We start from the raw sequence: 22561 nt of genomic DNA on the forward strand, positions 1-22561 counted from the left end.
GATTTTTTTGGTGAATTCCTATATCTATGTATTTATGATAAACATTTGTCTTGATTCAATTCAAAAGTATATGCAACATATTCACATTCCCCATCTCAATTAATGCATTTTTATTTATTTAATTTATTATATACATAGAAAAATTTCTAAAAAAATGACCATCTCAATTAATGCATTTTTATTTATTTAATTTATTATATACATAGAAAAATTTCTAAAAAAATGATATACATAAAGAAATCAGCAAACTGTATTGGCTACAATTAGATTATTCTATAGGCTAAACTGCACTTTTCGCCCCCTAAGTTTTAAAATGTTGCGATTTTGGTCCTCTATTTAAAAAATGCGATTTTGGCCCATTTCGTCCCAAAATTGCTAAGAAGACGCCACATGTCCCAAAAAAGGGGCCATAATTGCAACTTTTTGTAAAGATAAGGAGTCAAAAAGCATATTTCTCTTATGTTAGAGGGTAAAAATAGCATATTTCCCTAAACATGGGGGGTCACTTTTGCCTTTTTTTTAATAGGGGGCCAAAATCGCAACATTTTGAAACTTAGGGGGCGAAAAGTGCAGTTTAGCCTGTTCCCATTTCCATTTATGTGAAAATAAATTACTGAAAGAACTTCCATGTTTATTTTCCTCATATACTTCCAAAAATTTATTTTTCTACTCAAATTAAAATAATTAGTCTTATAAACAAACTTTAAAATTAGTAATTAGTACTTAACTAATAACAACCGATTTGCAGAGAAATTTTTTGTTCCACTTATCCATTTCACCTTTGTGATATTTTTTCCTTTGTTTTTGATAGAAAAATATTGATTATTAGTAGGTTGTTCGAGGGGAGGGGAAAATGTTAGATTTCATGGATCAAACGCGGAACCTCTGACTTTAATCTTTTTTATTTGAAATAATAACCATTATTTTCTTGATTTGTATTTCCACATATTTCATCTATTGAAGACAATTTTTTTTCGTACACACCATCAAATTATTTCCGTAATTTATCAATCATTAAGAAGTCTAATAAGCACTCATTTTGTCAACTCAGCATAACAAATTAACATTTTTCATGGTTATATCACAACAAAAGACCAAATGTGAAGTAATTTGAAATAATTTTTTATATTTAATAAAAAAATTAAGCACATGTGTAATTCAAAAACCAACAAATCAGTCCATACAAAGTTCGAAGCTCTTAGGGAGTCTACAATTGGTTGGTCATTGTATTTAGCTAAGAGAAACCCCGTAAATTAGACTGACAACACATTTTCATTTAAATTTTTTACGTACATATATATGATCATCTCACTTATATGTTATTCAACATCTACTATTTCATCCATTGTAGAAATTTAACTCAAATTTGACACATTAACATATCTCCCTCAAGTGTACGACTCTCCGTGTCTGTAATTATGTGACACAGCCAAATAAAGTAAAACGAAGGCACAACATGGTCAAAATGGTGATTTGATTTTAATTTAATATAAGGGGTTTATGTTCTTCTCTTTCCTGAGAAAAGAAAATGAAAACTAGAAAAAGAAAGAAGATGAAAAAGAAACTAGGGATTCAGAAATATGTCTAATGAAAAAGAAACTTTAAATTGAGAGATTGAGTGAGTTGTTGGTAATTTTATGGGTTTATTGAAGGAGTGAAGATTTTTTGATGATTAATTTACTAAAATAAATAGACAGAATTCAAAAAAATGGCACAACATTTAAATATATATAATAAGCACATATTTTGTTAAATCAGCATAATACATATGCGTTTTTATTTGGTCAAATTCTAACAAAGATCAAAAGTGAAGGAATTTAAAAAATAGAGATTGATTAAAAAAAATGTTGCATGAAAACGATTCAAATCCAAAATATTTAATTGAATATAAAAATTAAACAAATGACATCTAAAAACTAACTAAATAATTCATCTTAATGTTTTGAGGGAGCCTAAAATAAATTATATCATGATATTAGGCAGAGAGCAACCACACAAGTGAGATTGACATCGTATCTTCCTCTAAAATCTTAAGGCATTAAGTATATGAGTCAACTTACTTATATGTTTTTCAACATCTAATCTTCTTACACTATAATTTTAACTCACTTGACACACTAACATCTCTCCATTAAGTGTCAGACTCTTCGTGGTCGTGATCCACCACCAAGCAGTGGCAGAGCCAGAAAAAAAGCTCAGGTGGGCCACTAAAATTAATTACAATATTTTAACACAAATTAAAGTTGTAATAAGCATTAATTACGAAGTTGAAATGACAGAGTATGACTAAAAAGTTAGGATGGATACTTAAATAATTACATATTTAAAAAACTACTATAAATTATGAAACTTTTTTTGTACATTACAACTTTTAACTGAGAGAATTTTCAATTGACAGGACAATATGCGGGAGATTTGAAACTCATGCAAATTTGAAGTTCTATAAGTCTCCGCTAACATGCCAAGTATAAGCATCACAAAAATAACACACGCCACTTTTGAAACCGTGGAAAACTATAACCGTTGAAAAATTATTTAAAGTCTCGCAAAATAGATCTATAATTCAATTATTTAAATTTTTCGGGTGGGCCACTACACCACGTTGTGGAAATTTGGATCAGCCGAAACCTAAAACCGACACAAAATTGTATAAAATCTCACAAAATAGACATATGATCGATAATTTTTTAATTTTTCGAGTGGGCCGTGACCCACCCTAGCCCATGAAGAGCTCCACCACTGCCACCAAGAACCAATCCTGCTACCCCACAATGTTAAACTGGGACATCATACACCTGTTGGGCCTTAGGGAGCCAACACTGGTGTGGATTGACACATTTGAGAAAGAACAACCACACAATTAAGAGTGATACCACATCTTCATCCAAAAAAAATTTAAAACTTAAGTATGTATTTTGTCACTTATTTGTGGTTCAACGTGCACTCTTTCATTCAATATTGAGCTTTAAATAAAATTTGATACATCACAATATCATTTCCAGTAAGTATGACTAAATTCTAGCCCGTGCTTGGCACGGGTGTCCATACTAGTGGTATATCATATTCATATATCATATCATATCATGACATGATTCATATGGAAAGCACAAGATCAGCCAAGGATCCTTGAACCCTAGCCCAAGGAGTACCCATAACACTCCTCATTCTCCAAAGCCTACCCTCATTTCCATGTATCCTCAGAAACCACAGTGAGCAAAGTGTTGAAATACTCACGTAGCTGAGTAATAATCCCATCGTTGAGCCTCCACACATGCACCCAATACTCCTCCTTCTCCTTGGCCTAAACTTGAAATTCTGTTGAAACGATTGTCATGTTGAAATGGTAGTATTTGCTTTTATCATAGAAACATCGTCAAGAACGTATTAAGAGGGACATGACTAATGATCATAGTCATACATTTATTAAAATTTGATTATTATTTAAAACTAATTTTCCCTTATTATTTGAATCGATAGCAGCAAATTATCCATGTGCAGTATCATCAATTTTGACCTAAAATCAAGTTTTGCACTCTATTAATTTCTTGGTCCCCTCCAAATTGTTTTTCCTTCTTTTATAGTTAAATAAGTAATTTTCACATTTTTTTAGTGTCTTTAGTTTGTTTATTTAATTTCGTAGTCTTTGCACGATTCTGTTTGTTTTCACTTACCGCTTTTTGTGTGGTGTGATCTTTGAAAGATTTGCTTTGAACATGAATATTTAATAAATGACTTTTGCATAAGAAATTATCGAAAGGTGATTAATTATCTCTCATGTGTCGTGCTTCTCCGTCTGTTCGTTCAATTGACTTGACTTACACTTTGAAAGATATGTTCTTTAATTTGCTCTTTCCACCCCAGTATTTAAATGCATGTTCCCTCTCTATTCCCACATAATAACTATCAAACTCAAACAAAACTAAATAGCATAAACCATTTTCTTCTAAACCAAATGAAGTCTTTTTCTTTGTTGTCACCTACACTTTTATACCTTCATCTCCTTTTTCTGCTTACCTTAAATTTAATGTGGTTTGGTCCAAACAAAATTAGGGCAGTGGCTGCAATAGGAAACCAAACTGATCATTTGGCACTGCTCAAATTCAAAGAATCAATAACTAGTGACCCATACAAAGCTCTTGAATCTTGGAATTCTTCCATCCACTTCTGCAAGTGGCAGGGAATCACATGCAGCCCCATGCATGAACGAGTTACAAAGTTGAGCCTAGAAAGATATCAGTTACATGGATCTTTATCTCCCCATGTTTCCAATCTCACTTTTCTGAAAACTTTCGACATTGGAAACAACAACTTCTTTGGAGAAATTCCACAGGAGTTGGGTCAGTTGCTACATTTGCAACAACTTTTTCTCAGCAATAACTCTTTTGTAGGTGAGATTCCTAAAAACCTGACATATTGCTCCAATCTCAAATCATTGTTTTTGAGTGGGAACCATCTCATTGGTAAAATACCAATTGAAATCGGCTCTTTGAAAAAGCTTCAAGCAATGACTGTTCGGAGTAACAATTTAACCGGAGGAATCCCTTCATTCATGGGAAATCTTTCATGCTTAACAAGTCTACAAGCTGCTCTTAACAATTTTGAGGGAGATATTCCACAAGAAATATGTTTCCTCAAACACTTGACAATTTTTGATGTGGGTGAGAACAATTTGTCCGGTAAGATTCTTTATTGTCTTTATAACATCTCATCACTTATTGTCCTTGCGGTAACACAAAATAACTTTCATGGATCTTTTCCACCCAACATGTTCCACACCCTCCCCAATCTTCAAATATTCGATTTTGCAGCAAATCAATTCTCAGGTTCAATCCCTATTTCAATTGAAAATGCTTCTGCCCTACAAGAATTAGACTTAGGAAGCAACATGAATTTGGTTGGACAAGTTCCAAGTCTTGGGAATTTACAAGATCTTTCCATTATAGGTTTGGAATCAAACAATTTAGGTAACTTTTCAACTATGGATTTAGAGTTTTTAAATTATTTGACAAATTGCAGTAAACTACACGTGCTTTCGTTAACTGGAAATAATTTTGGAGGTCAATTGCCAAATTCCATAGGCAATTTATCCACTGAACTTAAACAACTATATATGGGGTGTAATCAAATATCAGGAAAAATTCCTGCAGAATTAGGACTTCTAGTTGGTTTAATTCTCTTGACCATGGAGTCTAACAGCTTTGAAGGAATTATTCCAACTACTTTTGGGAAGTTAAAAAAGATGCAACGATTACATTTGGAGAAAAACAATTTGTCAGGAGGTATTCCACCCTTCATAGGGAATCTCAGTCAATTGTATGATTTAGGATTAGATCATAATATGTTTCAAGGAAGTATTCCTCCAAGCATAGGAAACTGTCAAAATTTACAATATCTAGATCTTTCTCATAATAAGCTTAGAGGAACCATACCTGTAGAGGTTTTAAATATTTTTTCTTTATCAATCTTATTGAATTTGTCACATAACTCTTTGAGCGGTACCTTACCAAGAGAAGTGGGCATGTTAAAAAATATTGAAGCATTAGATGTCTCGGAGAATCATCTATTTGGTAATATTCCGAGAGAAATTGGTGAATGTACAAGCTTAGAATACATTCATTTGCAAAGGAACTCCTTCAACGGAACAATACCGTCCTCTTTGGCTTCTCTCAAAGGTCTTCGATATTTAGACCTTTCAAGAAATCAATTGTCTGGATCAATTCCTGATGGTATGCAAAATATCTCCGTTTTAGAATATTTGAATGTTTCTTTTAACATGTTGGAAGGAGAGGTACCGACAAATGGTTTATTTGGAAATGCAACTCAAATAGATTTGATTGGAAACAAAAAGCTTTGTGGAGGTATTTCCCACCTGCATCTACCACCATGCCCTATCAAGGGTAGGAAACATGCAAAACAACACAAGTTCAGGTTGATAGCAGTGATAGTTAGTGTGGTTTCTTTCACTTTCATACTTTCATTTATCATAACTGTCTACATGATGAGGAAAAGAAATCAAAAGAGATCTTCTGATTCACCAACAATTGATCAACTAGCTAAGGTTTCATACCAAGAATTACACGTAGGAACCGATGGATTCTCGGATAGAAACATGATCGGATTAGGAAGTTTTGGTTCCGTATACAAAGGAAATATTGTTTCAGAAGATAATGTTGTTGCAGTAAAAGTCTTGAACCTCCAGAAAAAGGGAGCTCACAAGAGTTTCATTGCTGAATGCAATGCACTCAAAAATATCCGACACCGAAATTTGGTTAAGGTTTTAACATGTTGTTCAGGCACAAATTACAAATGTCAAGAATTTAAAGCTCTAGTTTTTGAATACATGAAAAATGGAAGCTTAGAACAGTGGTTACATCCTGAGATTTTGAATGCAAATCCTCCAACAACATTGAACCTTGGTCATAGATTAAACATCATCATCGATGTTGCTTCTGCATTACATTATCTTCATCGAGAATGTGAGCAATTAATCCTTCATTGTGATCTAAAGCCAAGCAATGTCCTTCTTGATGATGAAATGGTTGCTCATGTGAGTGACTTTGGCATAGCAAGACTTGTCTCAACCATTTCCAGTACCACTAATAAGAATACTAGCACAATCGGAATAAAAGGAACAGTTGGTTACGCTCCACCGGGTATGTTTTAAATTCTTGAATCTTCCATTGTTTTTTGAATCTTCATATGTTACGGCGTAGATATATATAATACCTTTTGTTACATATTTTAGAGTATGGGATGGGATCAGAAGTATCCACTTTTGGTGACATGTATAGCTTTGGAATCCTTATGCTGGAAATGCTTACCGGAAGAAGACCCACCGATGAACTTTTTGAAGAAGGTCAAAATCTGCATAACTTTGTTACAATTTCATTTCCTGGCAATCTTATAAAGATTTTGGATCCACATCTTTTACCAAGAGCTGAAGAAAGAGCAATAGAAGATGGAAATCATGAGATTCTTATTCCAACTGTAGAGGAGTGCTTAGTTTCACTTTTTAGGATTGGACTTTTTTGTTCATTGGAATCACCAAAAGAAAGAATGAATATTGTGGATGTCACTAGACAGCTTAGCACAATCCAGAAGGTCTTTCTAGCTGGTGAGATGAACTGATATTCTTACGCTTATTTGAATTATAACTAACTCATTAATTGGTTATGGAATTAGAATTTTATTCCTAAACTACAAAATATAATGGTAATAATGGCCTTCTTGATTTTAATTTCAGGTTTTGAACAAAATTTCTAAGTCAATTGTGGAAAGAGAAGTTATGGAGCATAATTTGGTTAAGAAAATGAATGGTCAGCTGGAATCACATGTGGCTATGCTTAGTTTACTAGTTTGTTATTGTGTTCAACGTATATTTGTTTGCAACATACTAGTTGCTATAAATAAACAAAGTTGTCTGTATTGCTTTCTAATTAAATGAAGTGAGAATTGATAATTCTCCAATATTTATCTTCATTCTCATAAGAATTGTCAATGTAGTTAATTCAATGGGTGTCGATTTAATCAAATCTTAATTAAAATGTGTGTTCAATTCCTAAGTATCTTAAACTTTGTTTGCCCAAATAAAACAACAAACATTTCATTGTGAAATGATTTTACTTCTTACTATATGACTAGATATGAATGAGTTACTTCCTTGGCAGTTAGAATCAAACTTAATTTTAAACTCCAATGTCAATCATGTTAATCATAAAAAATAGTAGATCAATATGCATAAGCATACATGAATTCATGATCGGATAATGTTGATGTGATATGTCTTTCTAGATCAATACACATTCTCAATGAAAGAACCCTATATTACTCTCACTATCATGGGATGTCAACAACAACAACAACTACTAGTATGGGTGACCTAGGGACCATGACCTCTTTATTTATAGAACCCAATTATGGTTAATTATTGATATTTTTATTTTATCCCGTCATAAAAATAGAATTATCCTTTAGTCTTTACACATTAAAGGCGCACACCCTATTATATACTCATAAGTCCATTTTAGCCAACATTATTAGATGACATTAATTGGACCTAACTTAAATGACAATCTACAATACATATTTATTCACATATAAGGCCAATGTTGGATAAATAATACAACAATCTCCCACTTGGACTATATATGCAACCTTATAATTATGCATTACAAAAATTATCTCTATGAACTAAAATGACTCTTATTCTTGAATGTATTTATAACCAACCCAGTCCATTAATCACGCCATCATAGGATCAAAACAGCTTTCGTTACAACCATCGTAACATAGCTTGTTTAGGACTTGTCCAAGGCCCAGTCCGACGGTATGACCCAAGTTTTCTAAGAGGGAGACACCATACAATGGACATGCCCTAAATCTACTGGGTTATGGTTCGGGTCATGAGTTCCTCACCAACGGTCTAAGAGTTACTCACATCCGTATAAGTGATCGAGAGCTCCTCACCACCATGAGGGTTACTCATGTCCGTTGATGGACGATTTGACAAATGCATCAAATAGTAACAAGTAATAAAGTCGTAAGTTATCGTCTCCATAAAGATTGTCGTTCAACTCGGTAATTAGAGAAATTTCATAAAAGTAAAACAAATAAAAGAGATAAGGTGGTTGCAGGCCCATCTTTTTCACTACATCTCCTTTTTCTTATTAACTATTTTTTTCAGGCCATCTGCCCTTCTCCTACTCCCTATTTTTTAATAAAAAATGACCATGAAATTTTCAGATTCTATAATCCGAAATGAATTTTCTCCATATTTTCGAGTGGAAAAATGAGTTTTTAACCAATTCGGATTTTATAATCCAAACACCCCAAAAATTAGGGTAAGTTCCTTGTTTTTTTTGGATTATACAATCCGAACACCCCCTAAACATAAAATTTGGCAAGTGTCCCAAATCGTTTCATGTAATAAAGTAGTAAGTTATCAGTGGCGAAGCTTGGTATGGGCTGAGGTGGGCCATGGCCCACCCTCCCAAAAACAAAACAATTTTTTTCTATAAGGAAAATACTAAAACACCCCTTGTATAAAAGAAAAATCCAAAATGGCCCACCCTCTCCACTAGTCAAGCATGGTCCTTCTTTCCCTCAGGCTCTTCTAACTTGGTGTTTCATGCAATTTTCAATTTCAACTTCATCTCTTTTTACTGTCGTTTTATATTCCGCTTCCAATTCACCCAATCGGTGTTGCCATAACCGAGGTGAAAGCCCTTATCGCAGTCTCTCTCACTCTCACACTCCCTATCTCAGCTTTTTCACTTCGAATTTGAAAGTTTATTTACCGTATCTTGTTGATTTTTGAATTGATAGGTGTTTTATTGTTTTATGTGTATGTCTTTATAAAATTTTTAAGGTATGTAATTTAATTTTTTTTATCAACTTTGTGCTTTTGTTTTTTTATTTACGACGTAAATTTTGTGTTTATATATTAAAATTTGTACTTTTTCGTTTATTTTAGCGGCCCACCCCAAACTTTTTTCTGGCTCCGCCACTGTAAGTTATAGTCTTCATAGGGATTGTCGTTCAACTTGGTAATTGGCAGAATTTATTAGAAGTAGAGAATTTAGAAAAGATGAAGTTGTTTGTAAGGTTTTAATTGACCGGCCAAATATGAGATTAAGTTTTGTGGTTCAAAAGTTTAACGGAGATTAGGGAATCCTTAAATCCCCCTTCCGTCTTTGTCGGAATTAACTCGGTTGATTTCTAGTTTATGACTTGTCTTTCGATTTAAGAAAGTAGAGCATGACCCCGTGATGACTAAGTGGAAGTTTAATTTTAATATTGCCGCAATTCAGCAAGTTACAATCGCGAAATTCCCTTAAAACAAGTCATATCCCTAAATTCATAATTAGATTCGATTAAAAGAATTTAATTTAGAAATTAAGCAATTTACTATTGTCGCGTTTGGACAAAATTATAAACTGAATAAGAACTTTATTTATAGAAATCCAACAAATAAGTAGGGTTCATCATGGAACCCTAATAAATTTAGTTGCACATGGAACATACATCATTAGAAAACAATTGAATAACATACTGATAATTCTTCAACAGTTAATATTTTTACAGTCATTTTTAAGTTGTTTTAAATTAAGTTGAATCAATTCAGAGTGCTTTTAAAGTCAAATTGAGCAAAAAAAGTGGATTTTGAAAATATTCAGTTGTATTGGTTATTTTGTTTCTAATTTTCTTTGACTAAACAAATTCTTGGAGTTTTTGTGCTCTATTATTTTTGATAGGTTGAATTGATAAAGTGAACTTATACTCGAGAAGTTACCAACGATTAATTCAAGCACATAATCCAAGTTTTGAGGTATGAAAGACCAATGAGCAATGTTCAACAAGAAAATTAATTTCCAACGCATGGCTGAACCTATGTGTTCCTATAATACATATTCAAGGCACGTGACATTTTGAGCAAATTGCATAACCATTTTCTCCACTACTTTTTGATGCATTCAATTGTGTTTCTCAAATATTTGGCCTTCCTATATTTTTAATCATGTGGTCCCACTTGCACTCCAAGTCAAAGAAGCCCAACGCTTAGCCTTTGAACTAGCGTCCCCCTTTGTTAGTTTACTGTGCACGTGCTATGCTATATAAGCCAAGAAAAGAAAGAAAAAAGGGTTACGTTGTTGAAACCAGAAACACAGGATTCAACCGACTTTGATCATCATTCAACTGCAATTTTATGTGCCTATGCTAACTAACTCTTATTCCCGGTGCTTCTACAATCATATAAAACTATAAAACTTACATACAGATTATAATCCTCAGTATGCTTCAGTTGATTTCCTCTGTTCAAATAGAAAAGCATTATTTTTGCATGTTTACTATTGTTTCTATTTATGAATGTAATTGACTGTGTTTTCATGAGTACTCCAGATAACAGGGCTAGCTTTCTCAACAGTTGATCCTGACTATATCTATATTCAAGGGGTTGATTATGAGGTAACTTTTTATGGAAATTTTTAATGACCAATGTATAACTTCTAAGTTCAGTAGATAATGAGGCATAAGAAAATATAGGATGAGTGTGAAATCTACAAAGGGATTTATCTTTTATGACTATGTGGTCTAGAGTTAAAATGAAGAAGTTCAATTTGAACACAAGATATGTCGGATTATGTGTTATCCGTGTTTCACGATCAAAGGGGCTTTTGCACTAGGTAGCATGTTAGTATTATAATATGTTAACCATTTTTGTATTCATCTAACTGGTTAAGCTTTTTTCTGATAGTTGTTTCATAACGTTTTCTTCAAATCGCCACTGATAATTGTTATTCTATAGATACTTATAATCTTTCTTCAATTTTGTGTACAAATTCAGGTCTTTTGCGGACAATGGAAAGAATGCAACAAGTTATTTTCATTTAGAGGAGATTCGAACTGGCTCGGCTTTAGTAAGCTACTGTATTTCAAAGCTCATATATAGATTTCAGATGGCATTTGGGTTTGTTACTCTATGAAAAGGCTTCGTTTCCTTCTTCTCATGTTTTTTATAATCATCGATATATTTGTCTAATTTGCATATTTCAGGTCTGTCTGTACCCTGTTCATAACTTGTTAATATTGAAATGAATCTTGCTTTTGTATCTATTTTACATACTATTTTCCCTGCTTTCTTCTACTCCCTCTGTCCCAAACTATATGTTACTTCAGAGCATGGCACAAGAATTAAAAAATGCAGTTAATTTTGTATGAGAACGAGAAATTATAACTTTGTACAAAGTTACCACTCACATTTGTTGTTTTACTAGGCACATAAATAACTTTGGCAGTTGTACCAAAAAAAAATAAAAATAACTTTGGCAGAATTGTATTTTCTTTTTTTGGAGCTTTTTCTATACTTATTTTTAACATTTGTTGGCTCAAACTTGTGTACTTCTGTTTAATATTTCTGTATTTTACTTTGCAGTGCTCCAACAAAGATGTTTTGGGTGGATGGTGTGATTCGGGTAGCATATTTGTAGCTGATGTTGCTTAAGTGATATTGACAAATTGGTCTGTCCAGTAATCATTCCAACTATGTATATTTTTCGTTGGTTCAGTATATTTAACCATGGTAGAGTCCATGTTTCATAGGAAAAAGAAAATCAATGTGTTTATTGTGCCAAATGTTATAATTCATTTCTAGCCACAGAATGTGAGTTAATGTTACTGAATGCATTCATTTTGTGCTTTTTCAATGCTGTAATGTTTTAGTGAGAAAGGTTTAATGTCCATTTCAAGTTCCTATTTTGACATTTCAATTATTTAAGTATCAAGTTTATTTTATGGTTTACAAACAAGACCAGACCATTATTGCAATATAAATTGAACATGTTTATGTTATCATTCAATGAGAAGACATGTTTAAGAGATCCGTGCATAAGGCCACGACCTCATCCTTGACATTGTTGTACTTTGTTTTATTGTTGTACTTTGTTTTGAGGTGAATAGTCGATATTACCGCACCCCAAAGATGCCAAGGTTGGTCTCCCAATAATGCAATTGGATACAAACCTATGAGTAGAAAGTGGACACTCGTTGTTCGTTCGGAGTTCCCTTTATCGAACTTACCGTGAGTTCAATAGTCCCCCTAGGGGTGGGTTATTGAACCATCAACCCAAGTTTCATGAACTGTGGTTCATACATAATGACAAATGAGCTCCCTTTGTCAACCAAGATTCTGGAGACTTCATGGCCGACCATTGTAGCTATGATCACCAGAGGATAGATCTGCCACCGCCTACCATTTTGTTGTTGTTGAACCTAGGATAGGTCTCTCATGTCACAGGTTCTGCCCTGACTCCCTAATTAGATCAACTATGAGCATCTCAACGATCTTCCTATTCGCCACCTCTTTCGGAGGTGTTTTGGGAAGAGGAAGTCCTCTTGTAATGGATCCTACTGAGGAAGTCCTCTTTAGGTGGCAATGTTGATGAATTTCATGAACCCTGAATTTTATTCTTGTCGTATAGTACTTTAGGCCGGACTGGCAGACTGTTTTAAGAATCCACCTTTTTTTTTCCTGCATAACTCTTATTTTAACAACACAAATATGATTAATCAACCAATGATAAAAAAATCATATCTTAAATTGTTGAGGGAATTATTAATAAACTTGTCAAAAAAACATTAAGCCTATTTTCCCTTTACATAATATGGATGAGAATGAGATTGGTTAACCTTCAATTGCGAAGGTTCTTCTGGTACTTTCAACGTCCCTCAAGTGGAAGCGCGAATGTTGAAGACAATTAATAGTGATATGCATTGTCTACTCTTCAAATAACATAACATGTGATGGCCTTACAAACTTGTTGGTGAAAAATTACATCAAAACCACCATTCAGCTTTATAAGAGAGAGGCATTAATTTTCTTTGAAGATGAGGCGGGGCAGAGAGCAGTATCAAGTATAAAACATGGAAACAAAGTGGAGTTTATTATTGTTTTTAGGAACGGTTTCGTTGCGAAGAAAACTACACTTTATCTCGTATATGACGAACCAATTGGAGAAAAAATGGTGCCATGTCAAGAACCGGAAGGAAATGCTACTGTTTCTAGTGTTAGCTCTAGGGAAGTGCAACCCATGGATGAAAATTTTGGCGCCGGTAGTTGTTGTGAATTGATCAAACATATAGTTTCATACAATGGATTACGAATTTTATGTGTAGATTAGTGGAGTGTTGGGGATAGACAAGTTTGGCCTTGAATCTGTTAATCGGCATGTGCCTTCAGTTTAGTATTCATTCTGCTGGTACTTTCAAGTAATGATATTTCGTAAAAGATGTATGTATTCATTGGTTAGCTCATTATAAAATCATAACTTAGAGGAGATTTCTTATCGTGTTTCAATTTCCTTTGATGCCATTGCTGCAATGACTTCTGAGAATTATGAATAATTTACCGATTTTTTCGGTCATTTTTTTCTCTACATTAAGTATATTCCCATTAATCTTATTTGAATGATACCAACTATTTGATTTCCAGATCATTTTTGTGCTATTCAATTAGTTTTTTCTTAATTTCAATTGAAAAACTGTTTGATGGATGGAGATGAGGTGAGAGTGTGTAAGTTAGATGAGTTGTTTATCTTTTAAATTGACCCTCTATCAATGATATGCTATTTTCGTTGCTTTCGTTTACTCCTTCCGTCCCAAAATATATGTTACTTTCACATGGCACTTGAATTAGAAAATGCAGTTAATTTCGTACGAGAATGAGAAATTATGACTTAGTTTACAAAATTATCCTTCATTAATGGCATGAGAAAGATAAAACCAACTATGTAACTTCACCTTTCATCTTAAACATTTTGGAACATGATTTCCAAATCATTGCTACCAAAAGAAAGTCAATGAATTTATTTTGGGAAAAAAATTCCCGTACAAAATGTTATAATGCATTTCTAGCCACAGAATGTGAGTTCATGTTATGGAATGCATTAATTTTATACTATTTCAATGTTTTAATGTTTCAGTAAAAAAAGGTTTAATGTCCATTTCAAGTTTCTATTTATTTAAGTATCAAGTCTATTTTATAGTTTACAAAAAGACCAAACCATTTTTGCAATATAACATTGAAAATGTTTATGATATCATTCAATGGGAAGATATGTTTGAGGTGAACAGTCGATGGTACTACACCCAAAGATGACTGGGTTGGTCTCCCGAGAATGCAGATGGATACAAACTTGTAGGGGAAAGACATGGAAGTGAACGCTCACTATTCGTTCAGAGTTCCTTTTATCGAACGTCACCGAGAATCCAACGGCCCTCCCTTGGATGGGTTATTGACCATCAACCCAAGTTTCATGAACAACTCTTCATATCAAACAAGATTCGGAGACTTCATGTTTTGATGATAACAAAAAAAAAAAAAAGAAGAAGAGGATGGAAATCATGGAATTCATAAGTTTTTTAAATGTTTTGTTCTTGTGAAAAGAGTATACATAATTGGAACTAAAATAGGCTACACCAAAAGAGTGTTTTACCTTTATTAGATGTTATAGATATTCTTGTTAAAAAATCAAATAGACTGAAGATATAAAATAGAGATCATTTATACGAAGAAATAAAGATGGAAAGTGTGTAAAAGACAAACCTTATTGACCGTTCATAATGTTGCAACTCGAACCAAAAAAACCTGGCTTCAAATCAATCACAAAAATAACTTAATGTCAAAATTACATTAAGGAAGAAAAGGTTTGACCAAAATTCCATGCCTATTTGCCGTTTCCTTAATTTTTTTTTTTTTTTTTTTTGGTCAAGTAGCCTAGTGGCTAGAGAAATTCACCTTTAAGATGAATAAGTGGGGTGTCCGGGGTTCGAACCCCGGCCCCTGCACAAATTGTGCATTATCCCTTACCAAATGAGCTAAGCTCATGGGGACTGCCGTTTCCTTAATTTAATTCTAGTAGAACTAGAAGTAAAGAATCCCCTTGTTAGCAATTTAAAGGAATTGAATTAATAAATAAAAATTGGTTTGAGTCTCTCTTTTCTTAGATGAACTTTACTCCAATTTTATGACAAAAAAAAAAAGTTCACTATCCCTGAAAGAAAATGCAGTGTACTGATTTGTTGTATCAGCCTTTTGGGTTTGAGCTTGTGGTTCACTGGGTCCGGTTCATGTCCCCCCAGTTTTGTACTTCCATTTTTTTTTTTTTTAAACAGATGCAGAGAGCATCAATTCATTAGATAAAATAAAAACAAAAGAGTACAAAGAAGAAAAGGGGGACTATACCAAAACCTTTTCAAAAGGTACAAAATCTGAAGTTGGGCAAACCCAACCTATTCCTAGTGTACTCTCCTCTAATGAATTCAGGAAGTGAGTCAGACCAAAAAATATCAGAAGAAGGAAGGGTTAGCCCCAGATTAGCAAGGCTATCGGCACAAGTGTTACCCTCCCTATATATGTGAGTCACAATAAATCTCATGAATCTTAATCTAACCATACAATTCTGCCATCTATTTCGCAAGTTGCATGGCACTACTGAAGTTGACTTGAATGCCAAGATAACTAACTGGGAGTCTGTTTCTAGCCAAAGATTAACAAAACCATTGTTATGAGCTATTTCTATAGCAGTCATAGCACCTACCAGTTCAGCGTACAACGCATTTTGAGCTCCCAAGAACTGAGTGAAGCACCCAATGAAAGTGCTATCTGAATTTCTGAATATGCCTCCTGCTGCAGCTTTAGATGGATTCTTTGTGGCTGCACCGTCCGTATTTGCTTTAATCCAAGAAGAGAGAGGAGGAGACCATAACACTTCCTTAATTATGGGAGCCCTAGGGGGCCTGATTTGAACATTGCAAGCTTTAAGAATTCTGAACTCCAACATGTCGCCTCTGTAGGATTCCTTAGTATTGTTGCCAGCTAAAGAAGTTTGAGCAATGATAAGGCCGATGGCAGGTTTCCAATGCAGGTTCTTGTCTCTAAATCTAATATGGTTCCTTCTAAACCAAATAGTATTAAGAATATTGATCATGCAAGACTTAATCACCAACTTACATTGAGGGGACCAGTTTCTGTCCAAGAGCTTCCAGAAGTCATCTACGTCGCTGAACTGAATGGAGATATTGATGATGGAGAAGAGCCAGTGCCACAACTTTAAAGCAAAAGAACACTCAAAAAATAAATGAAAGATGGATTCACATGAAGAATTACAAGACGAGCACATTGAAGGAAGCTGAACTCCCCTATGCAATAATTTGTCATCTGTTGGAACTTTTCTGTGCATTATTCTCCAAACAAGCAATGATTTCGAAGGAGGAATGTCAGGGCACCACAGAGATCTCGCCCATTTAAAATTCTGGCCTGTACCATATTTGAATTCAAAAGATTGCTTAAAAGACAACTCACCATTATTGCTATGATTCCAAATCAGCTTATCTGCAGTTTCTTCAAAGGGGATGGTTACTTGTTCTGCAAGATGTTTGACCTGAGGGAAGGAGATGAGCACGGAAAATGGAATGCTCCAATGTCCGTTCACAATAAAGTCATTGACCTTAGCCTTTAAATGAGAGTGAAGACTCAGAGGAATATCTAAATGAGAAGCTAAGGTTTGACCACACCAGTTGTCCAGCCAGAAATTTATATTTCTCCCATTTCCAAGTTGCCATCCACAATTAGAAAGAATTATATCAAACTCAGCTTTTATGCTACTCCAGATAGAGGAAAAAATATGATGAGATATCACTCTTCTCCCTCTAAGAACTTTGCTCCTAATTAAAATTGCCCAATCTTCCTGTGAATTCAAAAGATCCCAGCAAAGCTTAAGATTGGAAGATTCATTCAAAGTGTAGAGGGACCTTATACCTAATCCACCTTCAGAGAGAGGTTTACAAGTATTTTTCCAAGAAACAGTTACTAATTTCCTTTTTGAGATGTCTCCACTCCATATGAAATTTCTGGTCCAGGTTTCAATATCTTTGAGCAATTTCTTTGGCCAAGAATAAATTGAGATAGAGTGAACCAACATACCTTGGATTACACTTTTTACCAGGGTAACTCTTCCTGCAATACTTAGTAAGGATGCTTTCCAAGCTGAGAGTTTAGATTTGATTTTATCTGCGATAGGTTGCAGATGTGATCTTTTAGGTTTCCCTTTGAAAATGGGGACTCCTAAGTAGTTAAAAGGGAGAGTGCCTTTGTTGAAACCAATAAGGTTAGTGATTTGATTAATTCTAGCAACTGATATTGAGCCATAGAACACAGTTGATTTGGATGGATTAATAACTTGACCAGAAGCTAGGGCATAAGAATTAAACAGCTGCATGAGGGCTTGAATGGAAGAGATTTTACCTTTGCAAAATATCATGATGTCATCAGCGTAAAGTGAATGCGAGGGAACATAAACTGATCTGGACCCTTTGATAAGCTCAACCGTTCCTTGTTGCACCAGATTGGTGATGTTTCTACTGAGGACGTCCTCAGCAATACAAAAGAGAAGAGGAGATAGAGGATCCCCCTGCCTAACTCCTCTCTTACAGTGAAAGTATCCGTTTTGTTTACCGTTCACAGAGATGGATAAGGTTGCTGATTTGAGAATTGTATGAATCCAAGAGCAAAACTTGTCGTTAAAACCAAACTTACTGAGAACACTAAGAAGAAATTTCCATTCCAGAGTATCAAATGCTTTCGAAATGTCCACTTTGAAAGCTAAATTGCCTGCATAAGATTTTTGATGGAGATGATTGATTGCCTCTGAAGTAACACAAATTCCATCCTTGATATTTCTGCCTTTGATGAAGCCTCTTTGCTGAGGAGATATGATGGAGTTCATAATGGGAGCCAGCCTGTCTGCAATTATCTTGGAAATGATCTTGAACTTAAAATTGGCAAGAGCAATTGGTCTATAGTGTCCCACATTGGTAGCATCTGGTATCTTGGGGATCAATATGATTGTATTTGCATTAAAGTTGGGAAGAATCCAATCATGAGTGAAAAATTCTAGAACGGCATTTATAACATCTGACTTCACAATATCCCAGTATTTTTGAAAGAAGCAAGCACCAAAACCGTCAGGCCCTGGAGCCCCATCTTTGTTCATTGCTAAGACTGCCTGATGAATTTCAGCTGAGGATGGCAGCCTTGTCAGAAGATTGTTAACTTCATCAGTAATGAGAGTGGGGATGGAGTCTTCAATCAGATTGTTAACCTGCAAATCCTGCACCACATTGTTAGTAGCAAAAATATTCAAAAAATGATTTGTGATGTGACTTGAAATTTCCTCTGGATCAGTTAACATATCCTCGCCATTCATGAGGTGGTTTATGAGTTTAGAGGTATTTTTAATTTTGGTTATTCTATGGAAGTACTTGGTATTCCTATCACCATCAGAGTGCCAAGAAATTTTGGATTTCTCCCTCCAGTATTCTTCTTCAATTTCCAAAGCATTCTCTAGTTGGATTTGAGCATTTTTGTGCTGGTCCATCAAAGCATCTGTGTTTCCAAGGATATCAATGTCAGACTGAATATGAGAAAGGTTTAGTTCAGCAACTCTGACCATATTGTGAACATCTCCAAATGTTGTTTTGTTCCAAACTTTCAACTTTTGTTTCAGGATTTTCAGTTTCTGGTTCAAGATGAACATAGGGCAGCCTACTATATTTGTATTCCAAGTATCTTGAATTAATCTCCTACAATCAGCATGCTGAGACCACATATGCATAAACTTGAATTGGGAAGGAAAGCTATGAGGAGTAGTTTCGAATTCCAACAGAAGGGGAAAATGGTCAGACTTGTGATTAACTAAGGTTGAGACACTAAGAGAGCTACACAAATCTAGCCAAGCTTGATTGCAGATAACCCTATCCAATCTTCTTTCAGTATGTCTATTACCATGACGACCATTGGACCAGGTGAATTGCACACCTCTAGTTGGTAAGTGTATGAAGTTATTTGTGTCAGACCAATCAAAAAAATCGTTCATTGGGGTTCTGGCTGGAGGTGATGCGCCTCTATGCTCATGAGAACCTAAAATGGAATTGAAATCACCTATCGAGCACCAAGGGATGTTAAGGTTATGTTGGATATTTTGAAGTGTAAGCCAAAGGTTTCTTCTGGTGATATGGTTGGTTGAGGCATAAATGGCTGAGATGCAAATAGGTTGGTTATTATGAACAAAAGAGAAAGTAACTTGCTGGTTGTCAGATGCTATCAATGTAGGGTTCAGGTGTGTGGAGCAGAAGCACCAAAGGTTAGGGTTGTTATTAGATCTAATATTGAAGGCAAAAGGTTTGTAATTAAGTCTAGAGAACCAATTTCTGGGGAAATGATCAAAAAGCATCCAGGGTTCAGAAATGAAAATGAAACTTGGTTTATTGGCTAATATAAGATTTTGAAGTGCTAACCTAGAAGGGTGGTTAGCTATCCCTCTAATGTTCCAATAAAGACACTTCATTGGGAAGGTCTAGTTGGAACCTTAGATCTTGTAAGGTATGAGCTACTGGCTTTGGATTTGTGAGCTTTCTTTTTTGGTGATTTTCTAGAAACAGTTGTAAAACCTGCATGGTCAATGTTTTGCTGAGTCTCTTGATGTATCTGCCTGTCAATATCAGCTTCTGCATCCATGGAAGCAATGAGCGCTTGTTGTTGAATCCTGATCTGGTCCTCATCAATATCTGCAAGGTTAGCCCATGACTCATTCAAAAACTGCATGTCCTGCTGAACTCTTTCTGGTGTTTCATGGTTGTGCGTATCTGTATCAAGTCTTTGAGTAGCATCCACAAACTCTGATGCTTGTGAACTATCATCATCCATTTCTGAATCAGTGGAAAGTGCATCATTGTTTTCATTTGAGATTCCCCTGCTATGGCTGACTACAGGGGAAGAGGTGACATTGGTAGTGTTGTTGAAAGGGTTTAAAACTGGTTCATCATTAATGACCGCAATGTTGTCAACGTTGGTTTGAAGAGCAGCAAACCTATTAGGTTCTTCAATCTCCACGTCAATCACGGTGTTAACCTTAGCTGTCCACTGTTTTTGTTTGTGCTGGAGATTATCAGTGGTATGCTTTGGTGCTTCAACTTTGTCAGACACAACTTCTGGCCTTTTGTTTGGCATCCCAGTTTCTGGTTTCTTCTTTTTCCTGCAAACTGAAACATTATGACCCACCAAATTGCAATAACTACAAAACTCCGGCAAGTTCTCATATTCAAGTTCCACAAAAAAAGCGAAACCTTTTCTTTCCACAAGAACCTCATACTTAAGGTCCATTGAAACATCCAGGTCAACCAAAACCCTAGCAAAATGTCCAAAAGTTCTTTCTAGGGCTGGCTTGCTTGTGACAGAATCAACGCATATGGGAGTACCGACGCTGCTTGCTATCGCAAAGATGATCTTTTTTCTCCAATACTCTTGAGCTAAACCATGAATTCTCAACCATACTTGCACTGAAGTGTTAGATTGCTGTGAGGCGTTAAAATCTTTGGTCCAAGGGAACAACTTCAAATAACCAGGGTTTAGAGGCCAAGAGCTAACAGACCTCACCCTTCTAGCATCCTCAATCGAGGAGAAAACAAAGACATAATAACCTTTACCTATTGATGTCACTCCCCAAGGCTTCAGATCTTTCCACAAGGGCTTGAGCTTCTCCTTCAGTGCAACCACAGATAACGGTGTAGCGCCCTTTGGCCAGATAACCCTTGCATGAAGATTATTCTTGCATTCATCCAATCCAAGATCGTACTCATCATCCGGGATCAAAATTGAAAATTTGTCCCCCTTTAGCGTAGGTTTAGGCAGTTGTGAATCGGGGATGTCGCAAACATTGGACAACACCTGAGCAAAAGTTTTTTGATTTGTGGGTCTAGGTTTGGGGTTATTTTTGGGTGCGATCATTTCAGATATGGAATCATCTAAGCACTTCCAGGGGATTGTGAAAGGTTTTGAGGAAGATGGTGAAGATAAAAGCATGGCGGTGGATTGGTTTGATGGAGGCATAAAGATGACGATGAATAGTAACTATTCTCCAGAGAAAGTTTCAAGTCCCATCATCTATAAACTTCCATTCAAATTGATTTGGTGAGCTTGTACTTCCATTTTATTTTAATTTCTATTCTACTTAAAAAAAAACCATTTGAAACAAAAAAAAAAATGCACGCTAGATGAGAGATAAATCATAAATCGCTTCTTCCTCCCCTTTTCATATGCAACTGCTGCCTTTTTCTTTTAAAAGACAAAAGTGAAACTCATGAAAAAATATTGGACAGTAAACGGTGGTTACAAAAGGGTAAATATGGAAGGTAGAAAAGGCTACACCAAAAAAACTAATGAGTGTGTAATGAGTCAAAGAGCAACCAGGGGCAATATGAGAAATAGAAACAGGACCCTTATAAATAAGAGAAAAACCAAGGAAACAGGCATGAAATATGTGTAATGAAATTCTTCTTCTTTCTCTGATTCTCTAGTCTCTCACTTCTTCCTTGTTACCTTTTATCTTCTCTGCAATTTCTGTTGTGTGTAGTTGGTCTATTCAAACCATATCAATAAACCAATATTCAATTATCTGTGTTATCAAATTAGCCTCATTACATTGGTGCTTTCATTTTCACCATGGCAGAGCATTGATTGATGACTGATGCTGAATATGAAGCAATGGAGGAACGCCGCAATAAGACATTGGATCGAATTTTTGCTGTATTGGACACATTATTGCAGCAACAAGGTTTACCACCAGTCTCTTCCCATGGTGCCGAGAACTCATCCAAGGAAATTCCTAACTCAGAGCCATTACCGATGAAGGACGAATTCCTTCCAACAACGAAATCGATAGAAGTCCCACTTGTTTGTCCGCAGAATTAGGTCGAATTTCCCCATAATCAACCAAAACTCACTTCGTCACTGATGAGGAATTCGTTGAACCGCTTGCAACAGATGACTCGTTCGTGGAGATCCATGTACCAACACCAAAGATGGAGTTACAACTCACGGGAATAATTTCAAAGTTCTTGGATGTGCAGAAAATGGAACAACTCCGAGAATTCACCGGACACTTCGACGAACCGCCAGAAAATGTAGTCTTCGATGGCGGTATAAAGAGAAATCGAGGTTTGTCTCATA

General features: G+C 35.1%; 1 protein-coding gene and 1 long non-coding RNA gene across 2 annotated transcripts; both read left to right on the top strand.

The window, feature by feature from the left end:
• The first annotated feature begins 3891 nt into the window (after nt 1-3891).
• Nucleotides 3892-7128, top strand: LOC146914349 (LRR receptor-like serine/threonine-protein kinase EFR). The gene is made up of 2 exons (XM_085717198.1): nt 3892-6653; nt 6746-7128. Exons 1-2 carry the CDS (start codon nt 3953-3955, stop codon nt 7126-7128), a joined length of 3084 nt encoding a protein of 1027 aa, XP_085573324.1. The 5' UTR covers nt 3892-3952.
• A 3550-nt stretch (nt 7129-10678) lies between these two features.
• On the top strand, nt 10679-12356 carry LOC146914350 (uncharacterized). Its single transcript, XR_015014123.1, has 3 exons — nt 10679-10965; nt 11345-11417; nt 11933-12356. It is a non-coding gene; the product is annotated as an uncharacterized LOC146914350 (long non-coding RNA).
• Nucleotides 12357-22561: the final 10205 nt, after the last annotated feature.

This window comes from Medicago sativa, chromosome 6 (assembly GCF_051527215.1).
Source record: "Medicago sativa cultivar Bolivia chromosome 6, Bolivia_mono, whole genome shotgun sequence".
NCBI lineage: Eukaryota > Viridiplantae > Streptophyta > Magnoliopsida > Fabales > Fabaceae > Medicago > Medicago sativa.